The following is a 20,670-nucleotide window of genomic DNA, read 5'->3' on the forward strand; positions in this document are numbered from 1 at the left end:
CACCGATCTATCCCTGCATCTTCATAATTCGGTAGAGGTCTATTTTCCAGCTCAAGTTCATACCCATACGAGAGACGATTTGGCACAAAGTAAGAAATTTACTGACAATGGGCTCGAGATTAACGTTATGGGGTATTTTGTATAATCTAAAACAATAACGTCCTTTTGGATGGGAATTTCGTACATGGAAAGCATGGAGAAAGGGAAGTACACTAGAGGTTGGTTTGGTAACTTCCTTGTCTTCCATTCTCACATTCTTGCATTTAATAATGCCTTCTATGGTCGATTTTTAATATACAATCGAACTATAATTAAAATAAATATTTGATCGTGACTTGCGTGTCTAGAAAACCATTAAAATAACTATAATTTTTTATAATTTATTAAATTCATGAAAATCACATACAGATATTAAATATACAGTACGAATGAAATAAAATTCAAATATAAATTAAATACAAAATTGGAAAAAATTAACATGTAGCAAATAAAAAAGTAATTTAATAAATTAATTTAAGTTCTGTAATTAATTAATTTTTTAAAATCTATATATCTATGTTGGGCAAGGCTACTCGTAATAATTAATTAAATAATTAAAACCTAGTTTCAAGATAATTGACAATTTTAAATATTCAATTAATTATCTAGCTGTCATTGCATCGTTAAGAGTTAGCTCGGCTTTCATTTTCTATAATTATATCAACGTTAAAAAAAACACTAATTAATCTTTATTAAATGACTTATTTTTTAAAACAATTTTTATTTATTTCACAATTTAATCTAAATCCCAAAAATCCAATAATAATTAAAATATTAATTATTATTTAAAAATAATTATATTTTTAATTTAAGAAAAAAAAAAATAAAAAATGGTAATAGTGGGAATCTTAGAAGGAAGCATCCCGAGATATTTGACAGGCTAGCTTCTGCCCAACCCCACGCCGTTTCCTTTCCACTATTCTTTTTAATCTCTTCTTGTTTCCACTATAAAGCTTTAATCCCCCTTTGCCCTTTCCTTTCATCTTCAACCCTTTTCCTTTCAGCCATTAAAGCATCCTCCATGGATGCAAGCTTGTTGCCTTCTAATGGCTCGTCATCTTCCTCTAGGGTTTCTAACCCACACGGGCTTTGTTCTTCCTGATCTGAAATGGGTTTTTGCTCTTCTTTTCTGGGTTGTTCTTGGATTTTTGATTGATTGAGTGTTTGGTTTAAAAATTTAATCTTTTTGGGATTAGGGTTACAGGCAGAGCTCCTTGAAGTCCAATAGAGGGTTGTGCTTGGTTGATCGAGCTGCTGAGCTATGGATCCCTCAGCCCCTATCGCTATCTCATCAATCATATCTAAAGCTGATAGGCCTGTGGCTTGCATATCTCAGGAGCTTCATCAACTGTTTTTGTTAAATCCTTGTTTGGATTGAAGGGAGCTCTACATATTCTCTCTAATCATCTTATTATTTACCTTTTCTTATGCCCTAATCTTCATTGACTTGAGTTTCTTGTTCTTGTTATTTGTTATGATTTGATGAAGGATTTTGATTCTTGCAGGGGGTGGAATGGTTTCATTGTTGGATCTTGCTTAGATTGATGGGATCTTTTAGAACATGTTGTGAAGAGATGATGTCTTTTTGTAGTGTTGGGGTGTACCATGTTGCTTTGTAGTATAGCCATTTTCATGTTCTTGGAGCTTTGCTAATGGATCCCTTTGTTGTTAATAAGTAATTATTCAGATCCTTTAGCTTTTGGCTATTGAGCATTGATGAATAGTAATGACAATGATGAACTATAAACTATCCTACTTTCTCTATATATTCTCTTAACCCACAACTTTGACACATTTGGTTCAAGGAATTCTAAATGTCATTTACTGAGTTAATTTTTAAATTGTTAATTTAATTCATCATTTGGTAATAAATCAGAATCTTCTGTGTTTGCTTTGATTATGCAACTTAATTAGCGGTTTTTCGTTGAAATCTCAATTAGTTTGAATTATAAATATTGGTTAAGAATAACATAATTGAACCCTACCTTCTATCATAACAATGAAACCGGATTAGACATGAATGAATGAATCGACTGTGATTACGGTAATTTTAATTTATATATATATGAAATGATGTCTCTAATTATAAATTTGAACATAGCTGAATTTGGCTAGAAAATTATTCACTGAATTTTGATATATATAAGTAATATTTTAAATAGGCTGTATGCAGAAACTTCTAAGTATGTGTACATATAAGCCCAAGTATAGCTCAATTCATCTGATAGGATATGGTGCCTGAGGGATGAATTGGTAAGATAACCTTTTATTTATTAATTTCATCTATTCTTGATATTAGTTATACGACGATATTGAATTTAAGCAGACTTTCAGAAAATGACAATTTATTCACGCCATCAATACTCGAGCAAGATATGATGTAACGCAAGGGATTTGCTTTTTTTTGTTGATTTCTACGGATTGGATGCAGTCGAATCTAGATGGAAGATTAACTGTTAAAAGTCTACATTCTCAAATGGAGTGTACTTCCAACGGGTTGATATATAACTTATGTATCTCACTATTGAAGAGATGTAAAATGATAATTTTGATGTAATTAAACTATTTTGAATTTGAATATAGTTCAACAAACTAAGATATAGATCATCGTAATCGATTAGTTAACATGTTGGTTAACCGAAAACACGGAAAAAAATTATTGGCTTATCAAATTATGTATCGAAGCATGAAAAAGATTCAACAAAAGACAAACAAATCTACTGTTTGTTTTATGTCAAGCAATACATGGAGTAACTCCTGATATAGCAGTAAAGGCAAGACGTGTAAACCTTCCTATTAAAATAGGATCCACACAAGGAAAAACACTTGCTTCAGACATCAAAAGTCAAATCTTCAAGCTTCATGCTTCATGTTGTTAGACTTAAAAAGAAAAAACGACATTAGAATTCAAATCTTCATGCTTCATATTTAACTTAAAAAAAACTACGCTATATTCTCAAATGACGGTTTCGCCTTTGTAAGCCAAGTTTTTTAGAAATGCGAACAAAACTCCATCAAACTTATATTTATTAATTGATCAGTTTTTTTAGTACTTTTTTTTTTTTTTTTTTTTTTTTTTTTTTTTTTTTTTTTGATAAAAACAAATGTATGTCAATTATTGTTGAAGTTGAATAAAATTGGCATCAATTGAACCTTTTGAGGTATGAAAAAAAAAACGAATAAAAACTGATATCTAAAAATTAAAAGGAATAAAAACATGATTTATAAATAATAACATCAACATACAAATTGGAGTAACAATTGAAGTATATTGACATGAAGGGTAACATGTTCTTATATAAAAAAAGCCTATAGAATAAATCAAATAAATCTCTCTAGTCTCTCCTACCATGGTTTATTTTGAAAGAATTTGGATTTGAATTAATATCAAATATTATCCATTTGATTGACAGTTTGGTAGTTCAATGACATACATAATATATATTAAATGTAAATAAGGAGAGTGATCCAATAACGTGGTTAGCAAGCAGAAAATGGCTAAAAGGTATTTCGAATTACTTCACTAAAGGTACAGATACAGTAAAATCAATGTAAATTTTGAAAAGGACTAAAGACGGACCTTGGAGGTCAAGAAAGGCAACCAACCAGCCTGACCCATATAAGCAGAAAACTAACTCATCTTCCATGTAGGCATATGGTAACAGCAACAGAAGACGTTGGCAGTCTTTACTTCTGAGCAGCAAAGCCATGGTTAGGACGGTCCCCTATTCCACTGAGATGTCAAAAAAATCATGTCATAATCTGTGGGATACATTTTGTGGAAGAAAGAATCGACTCCAATGGATGTATTAATGACCCAGTAAAAGGTAAAAGCACGAGATGACCCATAAAAAAAGAAGGGACTTCCGCAACCCAAACCAACCGATTCCTTTCCATCGTAAGCACCTACAATGTCATGATCACATTGGTTTACCCCTTTATCTTTGTTCCTTCTTTCACTTGGTCTCTTTTATTTTCTTTCATCTCCCAGGTCAGAAGAAGAAAATGAAAGAAAAACGAACTCTACTCTTTTTAAAGGGTTAGATTTTCTGCCACCACTAAACTGAGCCATCTCCTTGCCAACTTGAGAAATTTAGATTGAATTATTGTATTTTCTCATATGTTGGGAGAGGAAAGACATAAGCACATTAATGGCAGAAGAGAATTCATTCCGGTTTGTGCCATGAGATTGCTAAAAATCAAAATTGACTCGAAGACGGATAAACGCAGATGGTAATCAGAAAACAGTAACACATGATATTTTTAGACAGATAAATAATGACATATCATTTTAACACGAGATATTGAAAAGAAATAAACAGTAAAAAGGCAAACATGGTACAAGTAGTGTTAAGTTAGAAATTCTAATATAAGAGGAGAAATGGAAGTGAACTTTGGGTTAAATGTCAGATATTAAAAGCAAGAGATGGCATCTAAAGCATACCTTATGACATTGGAAACGAAACAGATCCATTCTCTACATTGACTTCCAAATTCCAGCCTCTGGAATCATAACCCACAGATCAGTTCTAAACATGCCAAACATATGTAGGACAAAAATAGATTAAATAGAAGAAGGCAAGATTACTTTTCTGCCGCCTCACTCCTTAGTTCCTGGATTTGACCCTCTATTTGAGAGCATGCCACTTGGATTTCCATATTTTTCTCGCACAGCTCCTTCCATTGTGTGGACAAAGCATGAAGCTCATATGCAGCGTTTTGCTGATCATCGCATAAATAATCAACCAAACATTCCAAAGAATTGACCTCTGCCCCATTGAAATATGAATTACAGGGATGCTACTTACTTGATGGAATTTCCTTTCACGGTTCACTTTTTCAATCTTCTCATTCTGTTCTTGAGCTAATTTTTGCATTCTGATAACATCATGACAATATATTAACAATTATATACGTCTACTTTGGTCAGATCACAGATGTACTTAATACTTTCATGTTCACTTTATTCAGAAATCATATTTACACTATAGAACGAGATAAGCCAAATGATTTGACTTGGAATCATATTTGATCAACATAAATACAAAACTAGTACACATAATATAAGACATCAAAACGAAATATGGTAACAAACCTTGATAGAAGTGCTTCCAACTGTTTGTTGTGTTGCTTCCAGATATCAGGGCCATATTTTGACATCAGTTCCAAATTTTCCAGCCTGCAGTATGAGACAACAGCATCACCAGTCGTCAGATTACCATATTCTTATTATTTCCTAATGAATCATCAAAACCTCTCTAATGTTTAATTTCATGTTTGGGCGTATAATCTTCTGAATTATGTCTTTTCTTATCAAAATTTTATAAATTACACCTCTCACAGTCATGGCTCATTGGTACACAAACTAGATATGAGAAACCAACTGCAACCAAGAAAAGGCATAGAAATGTTAACTATGTGTGGCAGATATTAGAAGAACTGTATGAGTTCAAGTAGCCAACTCTAACTGTTCTCCATAAAATTAAGTTTTCCAAAAATACAAAGCTTAAATGCCAGGAACAACTTTAACATGCAAAACTTCACCTCAGCACTTGATGCTGGAGTAGGCATTGAGCTCTCTGAAGTGTCTGCTTCCAAGCAGTTTCGTCATTCTTTTTATTTGGAGGCGGTGTCTCTAATTTATATCTAGCAACATCGAGAGGCATTGGAGGCCTCCCAGCTCTTACACGTTCATACTCTCTCGCAAGCATTGGATGATCCTGAGTTCAAACTACGTCAGTTGAATAGACTATTGCTAATATTATCACACTTCGTAATAATTTCAAGATCTATCCAATGTAGTGGCAAAATAACTTATGTAGAGTAGCGCGTCATATATTCATTGGATGACACACTGTGACTTGAGGATAAGCAGTGTGCCCATATCCTATGTTCTTGTCGAACGATTAATTTTGATTCGAATTTTTTCATCTCGTTTTCGAGAAAACAAATAGAGGATGTTTTGGAAGAAAACTAGCAGATGAAGCTTCTAAACACTTCCAGTTTCGGCATTAGTAACTGTCTATCAAATAAAACCAGTGAGAACAAGTAATTCGTTCTTTCAGGCATGATAACCTATAAAATCAAGCGGAACTACAAGTGCGTAACCTAGAAGAAGCTCCGGCGGGAAATGAAATTGCAGTCTAACCTACCTCAAATTTGAACTTGGGAAGAGGAGGCAAGTCTTTGAGAAAGTCAGCAGGTCGCTTGGAGCTGCGCCGCATCTCTTCCTCCACTAATCGATCGACCTCTGCTTTGACCCTTGGGTCCGCATAGTCATCGTCGATGTAGGGCAAGGCGTCGATTACCTCCGCATCTGCAGAAACGCGCCACGCTGGTTGAGATGGCTGCGGTGGAGCCTCGAGCATCAGGATATCCCCGCTATTGTTGTTGATCGCCATTGTCACAACAACAAGCAACAACAAGCAACAAAGGTTTTGAGCTTTAGATTTACAGGAAGCTCAAGTTGAAGAAGATTGAGATTCCGCGGCCCGCTTCGCTAAATATAATTGGGGTTTCCCTCTTCCATTTCGACTTACTCACTTTTTAATTTTATTATTTTTTTCTATCATTTCTTAAATATAATAATAATCACTTATTTAATTCTCTAAAATTCAAATTTATACTATAAAAAATATAATAATTTGAACTAAAAATACGACTCATATAATTTGTCCCTTTCATATATTCTCAAATTTTTAAAAATTTCAATAACAATAATATTAATTTTTTTTAAAAAAAAACACCTTTATATTTAAACAAATACCAACCACAATTTAGTTTTAGATGGAAACCGTTAATATTTTGTTTAAAAAAATATTATCTAACCTTTAAAAGTACTTCAAAAACACTTTGAAACTTTTTTAAAAACTTAAAAAACACGGGAATATGAACGCATCCGATAATAAATGATTGATCTCAATTAATAGACCTGTTAACGCCTCGAAATATACAGTACTTACTACCGGTGCCACAGAGGGATATGCTTTTAGATCTCGCATTTAAAACCCTCGTACTTTATAGTAATTTGTAATACATAATGGTATTATGTAGTTAATAACGGTTGGCTGAATTTCTAATTCAAATTGAAATGTACAACCGTTCAAATTAGTAGATATTCTATTTTTTATTAAAAATATATGTCGCTTTCCGTCCATATTTTAAAAAGATTAAAATATACCTTTTAGTACCATGTTTAAAATATATAATCATAAACTTTAAAAAATAACATTAAAAAATTAAAAAATAATGAAGTGTCGTATAAATTGATGATAATAAATTTTTTTATAAAGAAAGGATGTTAATGCTATTTTTAAAATTGTACGGATATTTTTTAAATATATTATATATATATATATATTTTTAAATATCGAAGAATATTATTGATTTTTTTAAAAGTTTAAGAATATTTATAAAATATACTAAAAGTTAAATGTAATCTTAAAATAAAATAATAGCATTTTCCATTAAGAAAAAAAAAACAACGGATATTTTAAAGAATTTTTGAAAATGTAAGAATATTATTTAGGATTATTTCTCAAATATTATTTTATTAATTTAACTACAATGAAAAATAAGAAGATAAAAACAAACGCGCGAATAAAGCACCGAGCGCGCGTCGGGCAATTTAAAACAAATTTCCCGGTAAAAATATTGTACAAATTGACCGTATTATCCTTCTCCGAGCAAAATATTGCCTTTTGCCCAGTGGCTTCGTAAGGTTACCTTTTAGCTGCAACCCTTTTGTGTCTCTGCTTCCACATTTGCTTTCTCTCCCGCCATTTTCTCCGCCATTGCTATTGTCTCGAGCTTTTGGCCAGTGCGACAATATCTAAGATCGAAAAGAAGGGAAACGAAAGGCAAAACCCAAAACCCTTAGTTTCATTTCGAAAATCGGCGTTGTCAAAATCAAAATGGGCATAAAAGATCTCCTCAGATTCATGAAGCCCTACATTGAGCCCATTCACATCAAGAAATACGCGGGCAAACGTGTAATGTATCGCGTGTTTCCATTGGGTTGTTTAGTTCTTTGATTCAATGATCTCTGAGTCTTACTTTTTTCGCAGGTGGGTATCGATGCCTATTCGTGGCTGCACAAGGGAGGTAACGTTCTTGCTTCTTCCTTATTGCAACGTGTTATTTTTTGGGGGACGGGGGTTGTTGTTATCCATTCGTTGACACTGCCTCTTTATACCAGCTTATTCGTGTAGTATGGAGATTTGCCTTAACTCTGATAGTGATAAGAAATGGCGATACTTAGACTACTGTATGCATAGAATCAATTTGCTTCGCCATTACAAGATAGTCCCAGTCGTTGTTTTTGATGGTGGGAATGTTCCATGTAAGAAAGCCACTGAGCAAGAGAGGCACAGGTTCGTGCCCATGATATCATTCTGTTTTTAAATTCAGTACGCCCTTTATAGTCTTGTTTAGTTGTAAAATATGGATACATATGGCTTTTACAGAAGAAGAGAGGCAAACAGGGAATTAGCGATGGAGAAGTTGAAAGAAGGGAATGTTGGTGCTGCCTCTGAGCTTTTCCAGGTTTTTGATATTTCATAGTTGCTATGCTTTTATGCTTATATTCTTTACATTCAGTTATCAAAACTGGGAGTATCATTCAAAGGTGGGAGCCAAAAGGGTCTCGTTTTTAGTATAATTTGTCCATGATGAGCTCGGTTCCAACTCGCTCATTGTGCCATTGGTTACTGGTTGAGCCACTGAGCTCGGTTCCAACTCACTGTTGTGCCATTGATTACTGGTCGAGCCACTAGAATGGAATGAGATTAGAATTTCTAGAGATCTTTCCTCTCCGCTTACTCGTAACAGGCTTTCCCCCACGTAGTATGTAGAATTAAAGTTCCTTAAGCTAAAATAATTTGTGGCTATCAAGGTTTAAGCAAATTTCACTCTCTCACACTGCAAAATACTCTCTTCTATTCGTTTATTAGTAAACTGATTTTTATTTTGCATGCTTTGCATTATAGTCTGTGTTCATGTCTAATTTCACGTTTCCCCCTCTTTTTCTGTAGCGAGCGGTCAATATTACTCCCTTCATAGCAAACCAACTCATAAAGGCAAGTGTTTTCCACATTATATGTTCGCATTGCATTCACCTTTACCAATTTTCTTAAGTTTCTCGATGAATTTCTGAACTTCGGTATGTTAGTCGAGATTACACTGCATCAACTGAGTCATTTCACTTGTTAATCATTCTAGCTTCTTAGAGAACACAACATCGAATTTGTGGTTGCCCCTTATGAGGCTGATGCACAGTTGGCATATCTTTCCAGCCTCGGAACACAAAACGGAGGAATTGCGGCTGTGATTACAGAAGATAGTGACCTGATTGCATATGGTTGTAAAGCTGTAAGAACTTCCACAATGCTTTGATATGATGCAAATGGAGGTCCAGTGCTCCCATGTTGCCTTTGCTTGAACTATTTAAATGCACGAATGTTTCGAGTCTTTCTTTTGTGTTGATTGGAATAGCTTTGCAGACAATATTTAAGATGGACCGATACGGCAATGGGGAAGAGATGATTCTAGATAAGATTTTTGACTCGGCAGGCTGCACACCTTCCTTCAGATATTTTGATATGGAATTGCTCACGGGTGAGCTCCTAGATTTACACTTCAAGCTTTCTTTCCCCATCATGAAATTGTGAACAATTCTTGATGCAATATCCCATCTTCATCAAAATGACATGTTTTCGTCTCTTACAGGTATGTGTGTCTTAGCTGGCTGTGATTTTCTTCCTTCTGTTCCTGGAATTGGCATTGCAAAGGCTTATGCCTTGGTCTCCAAGTATCGGAATTTGGAACGTGTAAGCATGTCTGCTCGCTCTTGCATCCATCAAGTTTAATGGTTTTGATCATTATCTGTTTTACACAAGGTTAAACTGATAGGCAATTTTAAAGCAGTGTTCGATTGTTCAAAGTGTTTTATATTATTCATTCGTTTACTTTATCAGCCTTGCAAAACTTAAATACCGTTTGTTTGGTGACTCTTCTCTTGAAGCCATCTCTGGATCTTACACTTAAAGGGCCTGTTTGAGAGCAATCATCTAATGATGCTTTTAATTGACATCTCTTTCAGGTTCTTTCTGTTTTGAAGCTTGAGAAACCGAAGAAAATGCCTGAAGATTACTTCAAACTTTTCAGGGAAGCTATGGCAGTTTTTCAGCATGCACAAATGTGTGTATATAATGAAAATTTTGATTTGGGAGTAACCATTATTTCCATAATGTTTTCATCAAGTCTTGACTTGTTTTAGTCCAATGCAGATATGATGCTGAAACGAGAAAGCTTAAACATATGAAACCGCTTCCTCTAGAGCTTCTGCAGTTCCTAGACGAAGAAATTGATTTCTTGGGACCGTATCCTTTATACAAAAACCATTTTTACACGCTTGAGTTTATATTTTCTTGGAAAACTAGCATCTTCAGTAATGAACTGTTCTTTTATAAAATTATTTTTTATGTTATAGTTTTTCTTTGACCAATTATGTTGAAAATAGAGATATGCCTCCTTCAATAGCTGCTTCAATAGCCGAAGGAAGGTTAAACCCCATAACAATGGAGGCCTTTGACTATCTCCCAAGTGAAGAACGTCGCCAAGACCTTGTACAAATCAAGAACAACGAAAGACTTCCAAGGTTCGAGGCAGCTGAGGCAGCTGAGGCATCTGCGAAGGATAGCTGTTTTATGGTCTTCGTCTGTAAGGACAAAGAAAGACATATCCCGGGTTAGTTAATTCAAGCTTATAATTTCCTCTCAATTTCAATAGTATGTTTTTTCTTTCAAATCCTTAAATAGACAAGAGACCAAAGAAGATCCTTAAAAACATGTCGGGGAACTAAATTGGTAAATTAACATTTTAAAAATATATTCTTAATAGAAACATATGCTTGATAGCAGTGATTTTTATGATGTTTTCTCATGGAATTAGATACCACCGTCATTGTTTTATGACAGATAAGAGAATTAAACCCCTAGTAGATGGCAGTAATTCTAAAGGAGATTTGGCACTTGAGAAGCTAAGCACACCGTTGAAAGTTCAAACAACAAATGAAGACAAAAACGTTCTTGCTTACAAATCATTAAAGATTCCTGACAACAATCCATTCAAGAGAAGGAAAAGTGATGAACTGCACATGGATCTAGCGCAGAGTGTTGACGAAGAAGTTTTAGTCATAAGTGAGGATGGGTGTGAGGAACCATCATGTGGGTCTCTAGATAATTTACTAAAATCTTCCAAGAAAAGAAAAATAAACGAAGCTCTCCCTGACCAAATGGATAATGTTTCTGAGCCTTTGTCGGGGTTGACCCAAGAAGAGGATTTGGTGCTGTTAGAACTGACACCAGAATCCCAAAAGAGCGTAAGCTCAAACTCGAGCAGTGTCATTGGTAGAAAAAGAGTTGTAGGCAAGGAGAACAAGAGAAAAAGTAGCTGTAATAGTTCAGGAACTCCAAAGAACAGTATATTGAACTTTTTCCGTAGAGTAGGATTCTGTAAATTTCTGTCTTGAAAATCCATTCTGAATCTCTGTTGGGCAAATCTTGTGTTTTTGCAGTAATTCGTTTATACTGTAATTTTACTGCATGAATTGTCTAACATGGAAACCATAGTTTAAACGAGGATTGCAATTTTTAATGATAAGTTGAAGGCAGTGTTTTGTATCATTTTGTTGGAATTGATATTTCTTTTAGAAAGTTAACTAATTTTATTCATTAAGATGATTAGCTTAGATATCATCTTTACATTGGAACTTGCCCATTTTTACCATAAGATTACAATTGCAGGAAGATAAATAGATATTATAGAACTCAAGCTTTCTAGGGACTCAAACTCATGGTAGAAAGTAAGAAAAGTAGAGATTGAAGCTCTCTTATTGCTTCTTTCTTTCAAGTAGTTGCTTGAACCAATATGCAGACATCTTTGGGTACCTCTTGAGATTACTATAATCTACATAGACAATGCCAAACCTCGACGTATAGCCCAACCTCCATTCGAAGTTGTCAAGCAACGACCAAGCAAAATACCCAATAATGTTAGCTCCATCGTCGACTGCCTTCTTCAGTTGAGTCAGATAGCCTTTGTAGAAGTTGATTCTAGTAGTATCATGCAGTCCCTTTGGGAGGGTCACATTACCTGGGTCATCCATCCCTGCAAATCCATTTTTTCTTCTTTTAATGCTAACTCAAACATCTAAGTACTATTTCTTTGATCTCAATAGATACAATAGAAGGGTAAAAAGAGGTACGGTAGCTAAGGCGATTACCGTTTTCTGATAGAATGACAGTCGGGTTTCCATAGTACTTTTTTACGTACATTAAGGACTTGTACATGCCCCATGGGACGTTGTATAGCCAATACGAATGAGCCTACGAATATTCATAATCATAATCATAATCTTCAGAATGAGGCATATAAGTCTTATTCAATAATATAACCAAGAACAGAGAGAGAGATGAAATTACCCTTGGACCAACAGGAACTCCATGCTTCTCAACTGCATAGTTCATAGTCAAGCTTGCGTAAGAAGAGGCTTAAAAGGACAAACAAAACTAGAAACATTTTATTTGAATTCTAGAAAGGAACAAGTGAAAGATAGCTCACAGGCAAATCCTGCATTCCAGTCTTGTTGGTAGCCTGGCACTTTAGCTTTTCGTTGATGAGGATTATAAATGTAGTACGTCGTGTATTGGTTTATCCCGACGTAATCTATCGAGCCTTTCACCATTTTGACTTCCTCTTTAGTGAACTTAGGCAGCCTACTACCCACTATTCCTTGAATCGTTCTAGGATACTCACCATATACAATAGGATGAAGAAACCTATGTGAATCCAATACATTCATTAGTTGGAAAAGAATGAACATTAAAATCGATAAGCATCAACGGTGTCGAACTTTTACCATCCAAGGTGAAAATCTCTTGCTCTTTGAGCAGCATAGTTGTCAGCCTTCGAACGAGTAAGAGGTTCATACCAAACGAAATCCAAAAGAATACCAATTCTTCCCTTTTGTTTCTCCTACATCAGAAACATGTTTATTAGATCGAAGAATCCTTCAAGTCCATGTGTATGTGTGTGTAAAATCGTCGAAACTAACTTGGTACTTTCGACGATATCTTTGAACAGCAGCTGCATGAGAAAGAATCAAATGATGGGCAACAATATAAGGTTCAGTCCCCGAATTTCCAACCGTGCAATTTCCATATTCTTTGGAACACCTCCCAGGAGCAAACAAACCATTATCATATCCTAAAGCTGCCACAACTCTCGGTTCGTTAAACGTCATCCAATTCTTAACTCTGTCCCCAAATGTTTTGAAACAAAAGTCTGCATAATCTGCAAAATCCTTCCTACAAAATCCAAAACCATATTGAACATTCAAACTCCAATTATACCAAGAACTAAACTACTACTGAAAAGTGATATCTTACACTACTCTGTCACTCAGTAGGCCTTTATATTCTTCTTCCAGGGCTTGAGGAAGATCATAATGGTACAGATTAGCATAGGGAGTTATGCCTACAAGAACAATGGATCATATCAAAAGTTGAAACCTCATAGTGTTGGCTAATTCTTCTGCAAGCTCTCACCTCTTTTGAGTAGATAGTTAATCAGCCTATTGTAGTATGCAACTCCCTTCCAATTCACTTGCCCTCTTCCATCTAAACATGAACAACACTTACAAATAAATGAAAAAATATGAACAGAAAACTTTATATCTTAAACATTATGATGATAACGCTTGAATCATTTACTTGGGAAGATTCTGGACCATGAGATTGAGAAGCGGTATGCATCAAAATTTAGCTTGGCCATGATGTCAATATCTTGCTGAAACATCAAACCCCATCATGATTTCATCAGTATAGACTAAATTTATATGAAGCTCATTTGGTAGCCATAGATTTACCGGGTATCTGTGATACTGATCCACTGAAACCTCTCCAGTACCATTGTTTGCTACAATCCCTGTTTCGAAAACAACCCACATTCTCAAAATCAGAGCAAAAGCTTAAAGAAAACAGACCAAAACCTGTAAATCCATGGATAGATTACCAGGCTTTTTGATGAAAACATCCCAAATGCTGGGTCCACGGCCTTCCTTATCGGCCATTCCCTCAACCTGATAGGCCGACGTTGCCGTTCCAAAGATGAACCCCTTTGGGAACCTGTCTCGGCTGAGGCCACCAGTATCAAAACGGACAGTCTCCGGCTGTACGGCAGCGGTGGCGGTGGCTGCACACTGGTTCACCAGCATACAGACCACCGCCATAACCAAAACAATTGTCATCCTCAAACCACAGTGAAAGAGAAGAGGTGTGAGTGATAGAGCTCAGACACGGAGCTGGAGTGAGTGAGTGAGTTGAGTGAGGGAGTGTCCATTATTATAGATAAAATAATCGAAAAAGAGAAGGGGTCGGTCCATACAAGATGGGGCCCAGAAGAAATAATGAATTGAGGCATCTTTTTCCACGTATCTCTCCCCTTGATATTTTTGGTGGAATGATTTTGTCCTTACTTTTTATTTTTATTTTTTAAATATGAATTTATTGATTGCCGAGATGAGTGTTGGAATTTTTAGATTTCCCTTTAATTTTGTTCCCTTTTTACGTACATAAAATAATAATAATAATAATAAACAAAGTGGATCACAAAAACATGGTTTTATTGTCTGTTCCTAGTTTAAGAATATTATTATTCACAATTTTTTTATTCTCGATTTATTTTCGTAAAAATTAGAACATGAATGAAAATTTATGAAATGTTTTTTTTGTTTTAAAATAATTCATATTTGAAGTTTTATTTTTATTAAATATTTTGTTTTTTATTTGAAGATAAATTGATTTAGCCTCGTAAAATAAAATAATTAAAATCAAAATTTGAAGGTAATATATAAGGGAGATAAAATAGGGTGGAGTGGGGCAAGAGAGGCAGCAGGCACGCGGGTGGTCCATAATGGTAAGAGAGGCCAAGTTGGTATGGTCTCGTTTGGGTCACCCCACCCGACATCGGAGCGTGATCCTTTCTGGCGCTGCGATCATGAGAGAAGAGAAGAGAGGCCATTGCGTTCTCATTTACCGCTGACTTTTGTATCCATTAATGGCCTCCGTCGCCATCAATCCTTCGCGATTAGATCGCTTTTCACTGTGCCTTCGACTTTTCAAACCCTACCACCTCTCTTCCGCCCGCCAATCTGGAATTCCGCCCATTTTCCTCAACACCAAAGCCCCACACCCACCCCTTCTGCTTCTCTTCTCTCCAATCAAGTTGAGATCTTACAGTCCACCCACTTTGGGGTTAATGTCTTCGATGACACACTGCCCGATGTCTAGCTCTGAGCTCAAGCCCACTAGTAGTAGATATTGTCTGTTATCATTTGCAACAGTCGAAGCCCACCACTAGTAGATATTGTCCGCTTTGCACCACTAGTAGATATTGTCCGCTTTGCACCACTAGTAGATATTGTCCGCTTTGCACCACTAGTAGATATTGTCCGCTTTGCACCACTAGTAGATATTGTCCGCTTTGACCCGTTACGTATCCCTGTCAGCCTCATGATTTTAAAACGCGTTTATTAGGGAGAGGTTTACACACATTTATATCGTTATGTATCCCTATTAGGGAGAGGTTTACACACCTTTGTATTGTACTCTTACGTATCCTTGTCAGCCTCATGGTTTTAACACGTGTCTATTAGGGAGAGATTTACACACATTTGTACCATTACATATCTCTATCACCCTGTCAGCCTCATGGTTTTAAAACGTGTCTATTAGGGAGAGGTTTACACACATTTGTACCGTAACGTATCTCTGTCACCCTGTCAGCCTCATGGTTTTAAAACGTGTCTATTAGGGAGAGGTCTACATACATTTATAAAGAATGTTTCGTTTTTCTCCCTAACCGAGGTGGGATCTCACAAATTTTCACCCGTTTTAAATATCTATATGAAATCCTTTCAAATAATTAAATGAACGCTAAGGATACAAAAACAGAGCAACGAAATTCTTACCACACACTAAAGTGTAAATATCTCTTTATTTGTATGAAAGTGTGGTCTACACAAACTACAAGGTTAGCTTTACAAAATATATGATGAGATTATTATTAACAAGAGGAGGAGGGTATCTATGTCTTCGAACAAGTCAAATTCATCCCATCAAGAACCCCCTCTGCCTCCTGTCTTCAGTACCTAATTATATATATCAACATGAACTTAAGTCTGAAGGACTGCAATCTTTTGAGACGGCCCATCCACTCCTTCATTTTTCACTTCAGAACTCGTTTCTTCCGCCTGTCAACATACATATATATAGGCTACTGCATAAAAATTCTTGCAACAAGAGTGATTCATTCAAAGGACTAACCAGGAAATAAGAATACTATTGTTAATTACCTCAGACTTTTCCTTCGGTAATACCCCAACACACCTCGATGCACTAATGCTAGCACTTTTGAAGAGATGAGCACTCTTGTCTTCCCCCCTGCTGCATTCATTTTGTGCACTTGAGTTCATATTTCTAGACATGTTTTTGGAGGCCATAGCAAAAGAAGTGTAAACCTACCTTTGAAAATCAATGTCATGTGCATCGTTGTTGTTCTCAGTTGGACTAACCCGCTCGCTGAAAATATATGAATATATGAATTTATGAATTTAGATGGAAATGAAGTATTTCCTACAAATCATCAATGCCTAAATTGGAAAGGAAAATGTTTATCAATCTTCTGAGAAGAGGTGAAGAATTTCATGAGTTCCCCTCATACAGGAAACAACCTTTCATTCTATTTCTGACACAATCATAAAATTATAATATACTGCAATCAATCCTTTATCCAGAAGGAGAAACAGAGGAAAAAGATAGTAATGATAAATTATTTGACTGGGGAGAACAACCGAACTTATATTCAAAGTATTACCGAGGTAAAGAAATGTTCTGCCTTTGAAGTGGAAGTCTTCTTTCACCATTAACATGGTGCTCTTCCAGATGCGCAAACTGAAGCCTAAATCGATCAACGCCACTAAGCATATGCAAGAGAAAGAAATGGATTATTGACGGATGAATCAAGTATCTTGGATCAACCATTTGTATCCTCATGCCATGTAATATGCAAAAGAAATATCATTCACTGTATGACAGGCCCATTCAAAAACTAATTGAGCAGTAAATGATGTTAATGTTTAACTGTGGAGCAGAGTCACTACCTTGGATACAAAAAGGTAGTTTGATCTTCAGGGTGTAGACACTCCTCACGCATTTGGGGATGATACTCTAAAATCTGTAGACTTCATACATTAGATTAATTATATTCTTCGTTGAGTTAAATCATCCATAATTTTGGAAGAGAATCTTCATCTATAAAACTTGAACAAAATCTTCACCGATCAAAATTTTAGATTTCATCATGAAGGTGAGAATTTTTTTCTTATATATAAGATAATAATAATAATAATAAAATTACTGTTGAACAGCAAGTTTCGAGTTGCTAGGTTATATACCTCTGCATAAATTAACTCTCTAATATCATCTTTTGATAATCTCCTCCTCTCAAACTCGAACTCTATTTTTGAAATTGGTTGAATAGAAGGTTCAAGTTCCGTTTTCGCAATACCATTGAAGTAAGGATCAGAAAGTGCCTGAAATTGAATGCAGTACAGGCAGACTGACATAATTACCAATATTTTTAAAAAGGCAGTACTAGAGCAATAAAATTGGTCAGTAGATTCCACTAACCTCTGCAGCTGTTGGACGGCATTTGGGATCAAATGCCAGAAGACGTTCCAGTAAACGAAGTGCCGATGGGTCGACATTGGGAAACTTTCGTGAGAATGGAACTGGTGGTTTTTTACGCATGTTTCCTAGATACCTCCTTGCCTTCTCATTCCGAATCTTGAAATTTATTCAAAACACATAAGGGTGCATAAGAGAGGGTTCCAGTGGTGAGTAAATTTGAGTGAAGATTCTAACATAACTTTGATGCGTGATTAAAAAGTTGTGAATTTTGTAAACGTTCTGATTTAATAAATAAATGATTCAACCAACCTTCGCTATGGCCTCAGCTTCAGGAGTGCCAAACAGATCGGTAATTAGATCTAATTGGTGCACCACATTTTTTCCAGGAAACAAGGGTTTTCCCGTAAGAATTTCTGCAAATATACATCCGATACTCCATATATCTATAGCAGGGGTATACTGAGAAAATAAAATAAAACATGTCATGTAACAATCATTTTAAGAGTTTACCCTTGAAAGATTTGCCCAAGTTCCCTCCAAATTTACACCCTTCAACAAGACTAGTAAATAAACATGATTTCTTGAAGATGTAAAGTGGCTTACTCTCGAGAAAAATGATCCACAGAGTTCGGGAGCACGATACCAACGAGTTGCAACATAATCCTTCGCAAAAGTCGAGAATAAACCCAAGAAGGGAAAAATGAGACTTGACAATGGAGTTGAATATCATGATTTACATAACCCATGAAGGGAAGAAAAGAAAACCTTACTGTCCAGAAAATAGTAGATGGCGCATCACTAAAAGATACACGAGCAAGTCCAAAATCACATATCTTCAATTTGCAGTCAGCATTAGCAAGTATGTTTTTCGGCTTCAAATCTCGATGAAGGACATTTGCTGCATAACAAATTCAATGAAATTGTAGCTTGGTTGAGAGTAACTTGAGATGAAAAGGCCAATAATCGAATCAGTAAAAGGACTAACCTGCATGTATATATTTTAGGCCACTAAGAAGCTGGTACAAAAAGTATTTATGCTGCTTAGGAGAAAGCTCATTATTTGCCTTAATTACATGGTGAAGATCAGACTTCATCAACTCAAAAACGAGATATATATCTTTGAATTCTCGTTGTGATGGAGGAAGCATAATATGTTTTATCTCTACAATATTCGGATGATGAAGCATCCGAAGAAGCTTAATTTCTCTGAGGATGCGTATGGCATCAGATACATGCTCAAAAACATCATTAATTTTCTTGATGGCAACTCTCTCACCCGTCTGGCTATCAATTGCAGAACCAACAACTCCGTAGCTTCCTTTCCCAACAACTTCTTGAATTTGGTATCGGCTTGCTTCGCCATACTCTGTGAAAAAGTCTGATTGCTTATCATCCTGCAGAACAATCAGCAGCTATGAAAAAAAAACAAAGGAAAAAACAGGAAAAGAGACACGAAGGGCTACATATGCACCTTATTGCACTGGCCAGAATTGTTAGCACTAAAATAATGGTGGATCAATAACTACTACTCCTAAAGAACTTCCAATCATTAGAAAAAATAAAATACATTATAAGAACTTTGAATTAAGGAATCTTGGCTTGTAAGTGGCTAGTCAATTAAGCTAAATGAACAAAGAGAAATCTTCAGTCAATAGAAGTACTCAATACCCATAATCCCAGAATTAAACATAATTAAGATCTGGCTCCCTGCGCCTTCAGAAGCCAGATTTTTAGGGGACAGAAAATAATTTAAGTGAAAATGGGAAATGGAAACGGGTACAACAAGTAGTGTAATATGAACAAACGTTAAATGCAAGGTAACACAGAATCAAATGGTGTTTCTTGAAAACTCAGTTGACCAAATATTGGATGCATGAAAGCAGAGAAACCAAACCAAACAAATTACTTAAAGATTTACTGAAATTGATTAATAGAATCAGAAATCCAATTCAAGTATAAATAAAAACACATGTAATGATAGAGACGGACATTAGACTCAGTTGACCATTTATTGGATGCAGGAAACATGGAGAAGAAGCTACAGAGAACCTTATTGAATCGATCCATGATAGCGTCGATTAACGTCAATTCGATTTCAATATGTATCAAACCTGAGATTCAAGGCCCCAATCCGACAATGGCTGACATTGTTAGAATCGCAACTAAATATTAGGTGTTTTATGGTTGGAGGCCCGAATCACTAGTTTAAATGAGAAATTCAGAGAAAATGTACCGATAGAAATGCGGCAGTAAAACCAAAGACAACATCGACCACAAGAATTGCGCTCACCGTACAAAACCAGCGGTCGCCTTCCTCGGTTCTGATTCAGCTCTCCGCCACTGAATTCCAGCATTTTCCGTTCTCCCTCTTTCGCGATTTTCTCGGTGGCCAATTATAAGCGCCACAAACGTTTTTCGTCTCTCTCTCTCTCTCGATCCCACCATTGGAAGAGGCTCCAACCTCCAACCCGCCATTTTTTCAAAACTTCTTTCATTTTGTTACCAACCTCCGCTTCTTCAGAAAGCCATCCATTTATATCACTAAGAAATAATTCTTTTTAATAAATATCCAAAAACCGTTGTGAGAGTATTTAATCGCACACATAAACTTTCAATTTGACGATAAATATTTTAAAACTTTGTATCAATTTACATTTTAAAATATTATAATATACATAAATATAAATATTATTTAAATCAAATTATCGAGTTATAATTTATTGTCATTCGTCGATTTTTTGTTCCCTCGTAATTAAATTATTGAGATGTCTGACTCGATATCAATTTGAAAACCAACATTTTAACCGTTAATATTATATTTTTAAATTTATAAAATTTTACCAATTACATAAACTTAAATGGTATGTCTTGAAATATTTAA

At 35.4% G+C, this 20,670-nt stretch overlaps 4 protein-coding genes and 1 long non-coding RNA gene across 10 annotated transcripts; 2 read left to right on the forward strand and 3 right to left on the reverse strand.

The window, feature by feature from the left end:
* The first annotated feature begins 914 nt into the window (after positions 1–914).
* LOC111782565 (uncharacterized) lies at positions 915–1,803 on the forward strand. The gene is made up of 2 exons (XR_002813147.2): positions 915–1,172; positions 1,545–1,803. It is a non-coding gene; the product is annotated as an uncharacterized LOC111782565 (long non-coding RNA).
* Positions 1,804–3,534: 1,731 nt separating this feature from the next.
* On the reverse strand, positions 3,535–6,559 carry MOS4 (modifier of snc1,4). 2 transcript variants are annotated; one of them, XM_087120857.1, is made up of 7 exons: positions 6,192–6,559; positions 5,584–5,759; positions 5,135–5,218; positions 4,848–4,917; positions 4,628–4,761; positions 4,484–4,542; positions 3,535–3,764 (listed from the first exon to the last, which is right to left on the reverse strand). In XM_087120857.1, exons 1-6 carry the CDS (start codon positions 6,438–6,440, stop codon positions 4,485–4,487), a joined length of 771 nt encoding a protein of 256 aa, XP_086976983.1. In that variant the 5' UTR covers positions 6,441–6,559; the 3' UTR covers positions 3,535–3,764; position 4,484. The 2 variants fall into 2 exon arrangements, with proteins under 2 accessions (XP_086976983.1, XP_023518986.1); XM_023663218.2 differs by having other exon boundaries at positions 3,535–3,772; positions 6,192–6,557.
* Positions 6,560–7,772: 1,213 nt separating this feature from the next.
* Positions 7,773–11,723, forward strand: LOC111783007 (5'-3' exonuclease family protein). The gene is made up of 12 exons (XM_023663873.2): positions 7,773–8,030; positions 8,106–8,142; positions 8,237–8,411; positions 8,505–8,583; positions 9,072–9,116; positions 9,259–9,408; positions 9,540–9,654; positions 9,766–9,866; positions 10,139–10,236; positions 10,326–10,418; positions 10,559–10,785; positions 11,016–11,723. The coding sequence occupies exons 1-12, from the start codon at positions 7,953–7,955 to the stop codon at positions 11,567–11,569; spliced, it is 1,752 nt and encodes a 583-aa protein (XP_023519641.2). The 5' UTR covers positions 7,773–7,952; the 3' UTR covers positions 11,570–11,723.
* A 17-nt stretch (positions 11,724–11,740) lies between these two features.
* Positions 11,741–14,426, reverse strand: LOC111783008 (beta-glucosidase 44). Its single transcript, XM_023663874.2, has 11 exons — positions 14,113–14,426; positions 13,967–14,025; positions 13,812–13,887; positions 13,647–13,718; positions 13,488–13,575; positions 13,154–13,406; positions 12,959–13,074; positions 12,661–12,878; positions 12,522–12,553; positions 12,323–12,425; positions 11,741–12,207 (listed from the first exon to the last, which is right to left on the reverse strand). The coding sequence occupies exons 1-11, from the start codon at positions 14,345–14,347 to the stop codon at positions 11,930–11,932; spliced, it is 1,530 nt and encodes a 509-aa protein (XP_023519642.1). The 5' UTR covers positions 14,348–14,426; the 3' UTR covers positions 11,741–11,929.
* Positions 14,427–16,062: 1,636 nt separating this feature from the next.
* On the reverse strand, positions 16,063–20,313 carry LOC111783011 (mitogen-activated protein kinase 9). 5 transcript variants are annotated; one of them, XM_023663877.2, is made up of 12 exons: positions 20,080–20,313; positions 18,775–19,183; positions 18,560–18,687; positions 18,393–18,452; positions 18,099–18,248; positions 17,790–17,945; positions 17,555–17,692; positions 17,261–17,334; positions 16,975–17,076; positions 16,623–16,679; positions 16,454–16,544; positions 16,063–16,351 (listed from the first exon to the last, which is right to left on the reverse strand). In XM_023663877.2, exons 2-12 carry the CDS (start codon positions 18,974–18,976, stop codon positions 16,274–16,276), a joined length of 1,236 nt encoding a protein of 411 aa, XP_023519645.2. In that variant the 5' UTR covers positions 18,977–19,183; positions 20,080–20,313; the 3' UTR covers positions 16,063–16,273. The 5 variants fall into 5 exon arrangements, with proteins under 5 accessions (XP_023519645.2, XP_086976981.1, XP_086976980.1 ...); XM_087120855.1 differs by lacking the exon at positions 20,080–20,313 and adding an exon at positions 20,023–20,043; XM_087120854.1 differs by lacking the exon at positions 20,080–20,313 and adding an exon at positions 19,839–19,976.
* Between the last annotated feature and the right edge of the window lie 357 nt (positions 20,314–20,670).

The sequence above is a fragment of the Cucurbita pepo genome, chromosome 20, assembly GCF_057944985.1.
Source record: "Cucurbita pepo subsp. pepo isolate OVF chromosome 20, ASM5794498v1, whole genome shotgun sequence".
Lineage (NCBI taxonomy): Eukaryota > Viridiplantae > Streptophyta > Magnoliopsida > Cucurbitales > Cucurbitaceae > Cucurbita > Cucurbita pepo.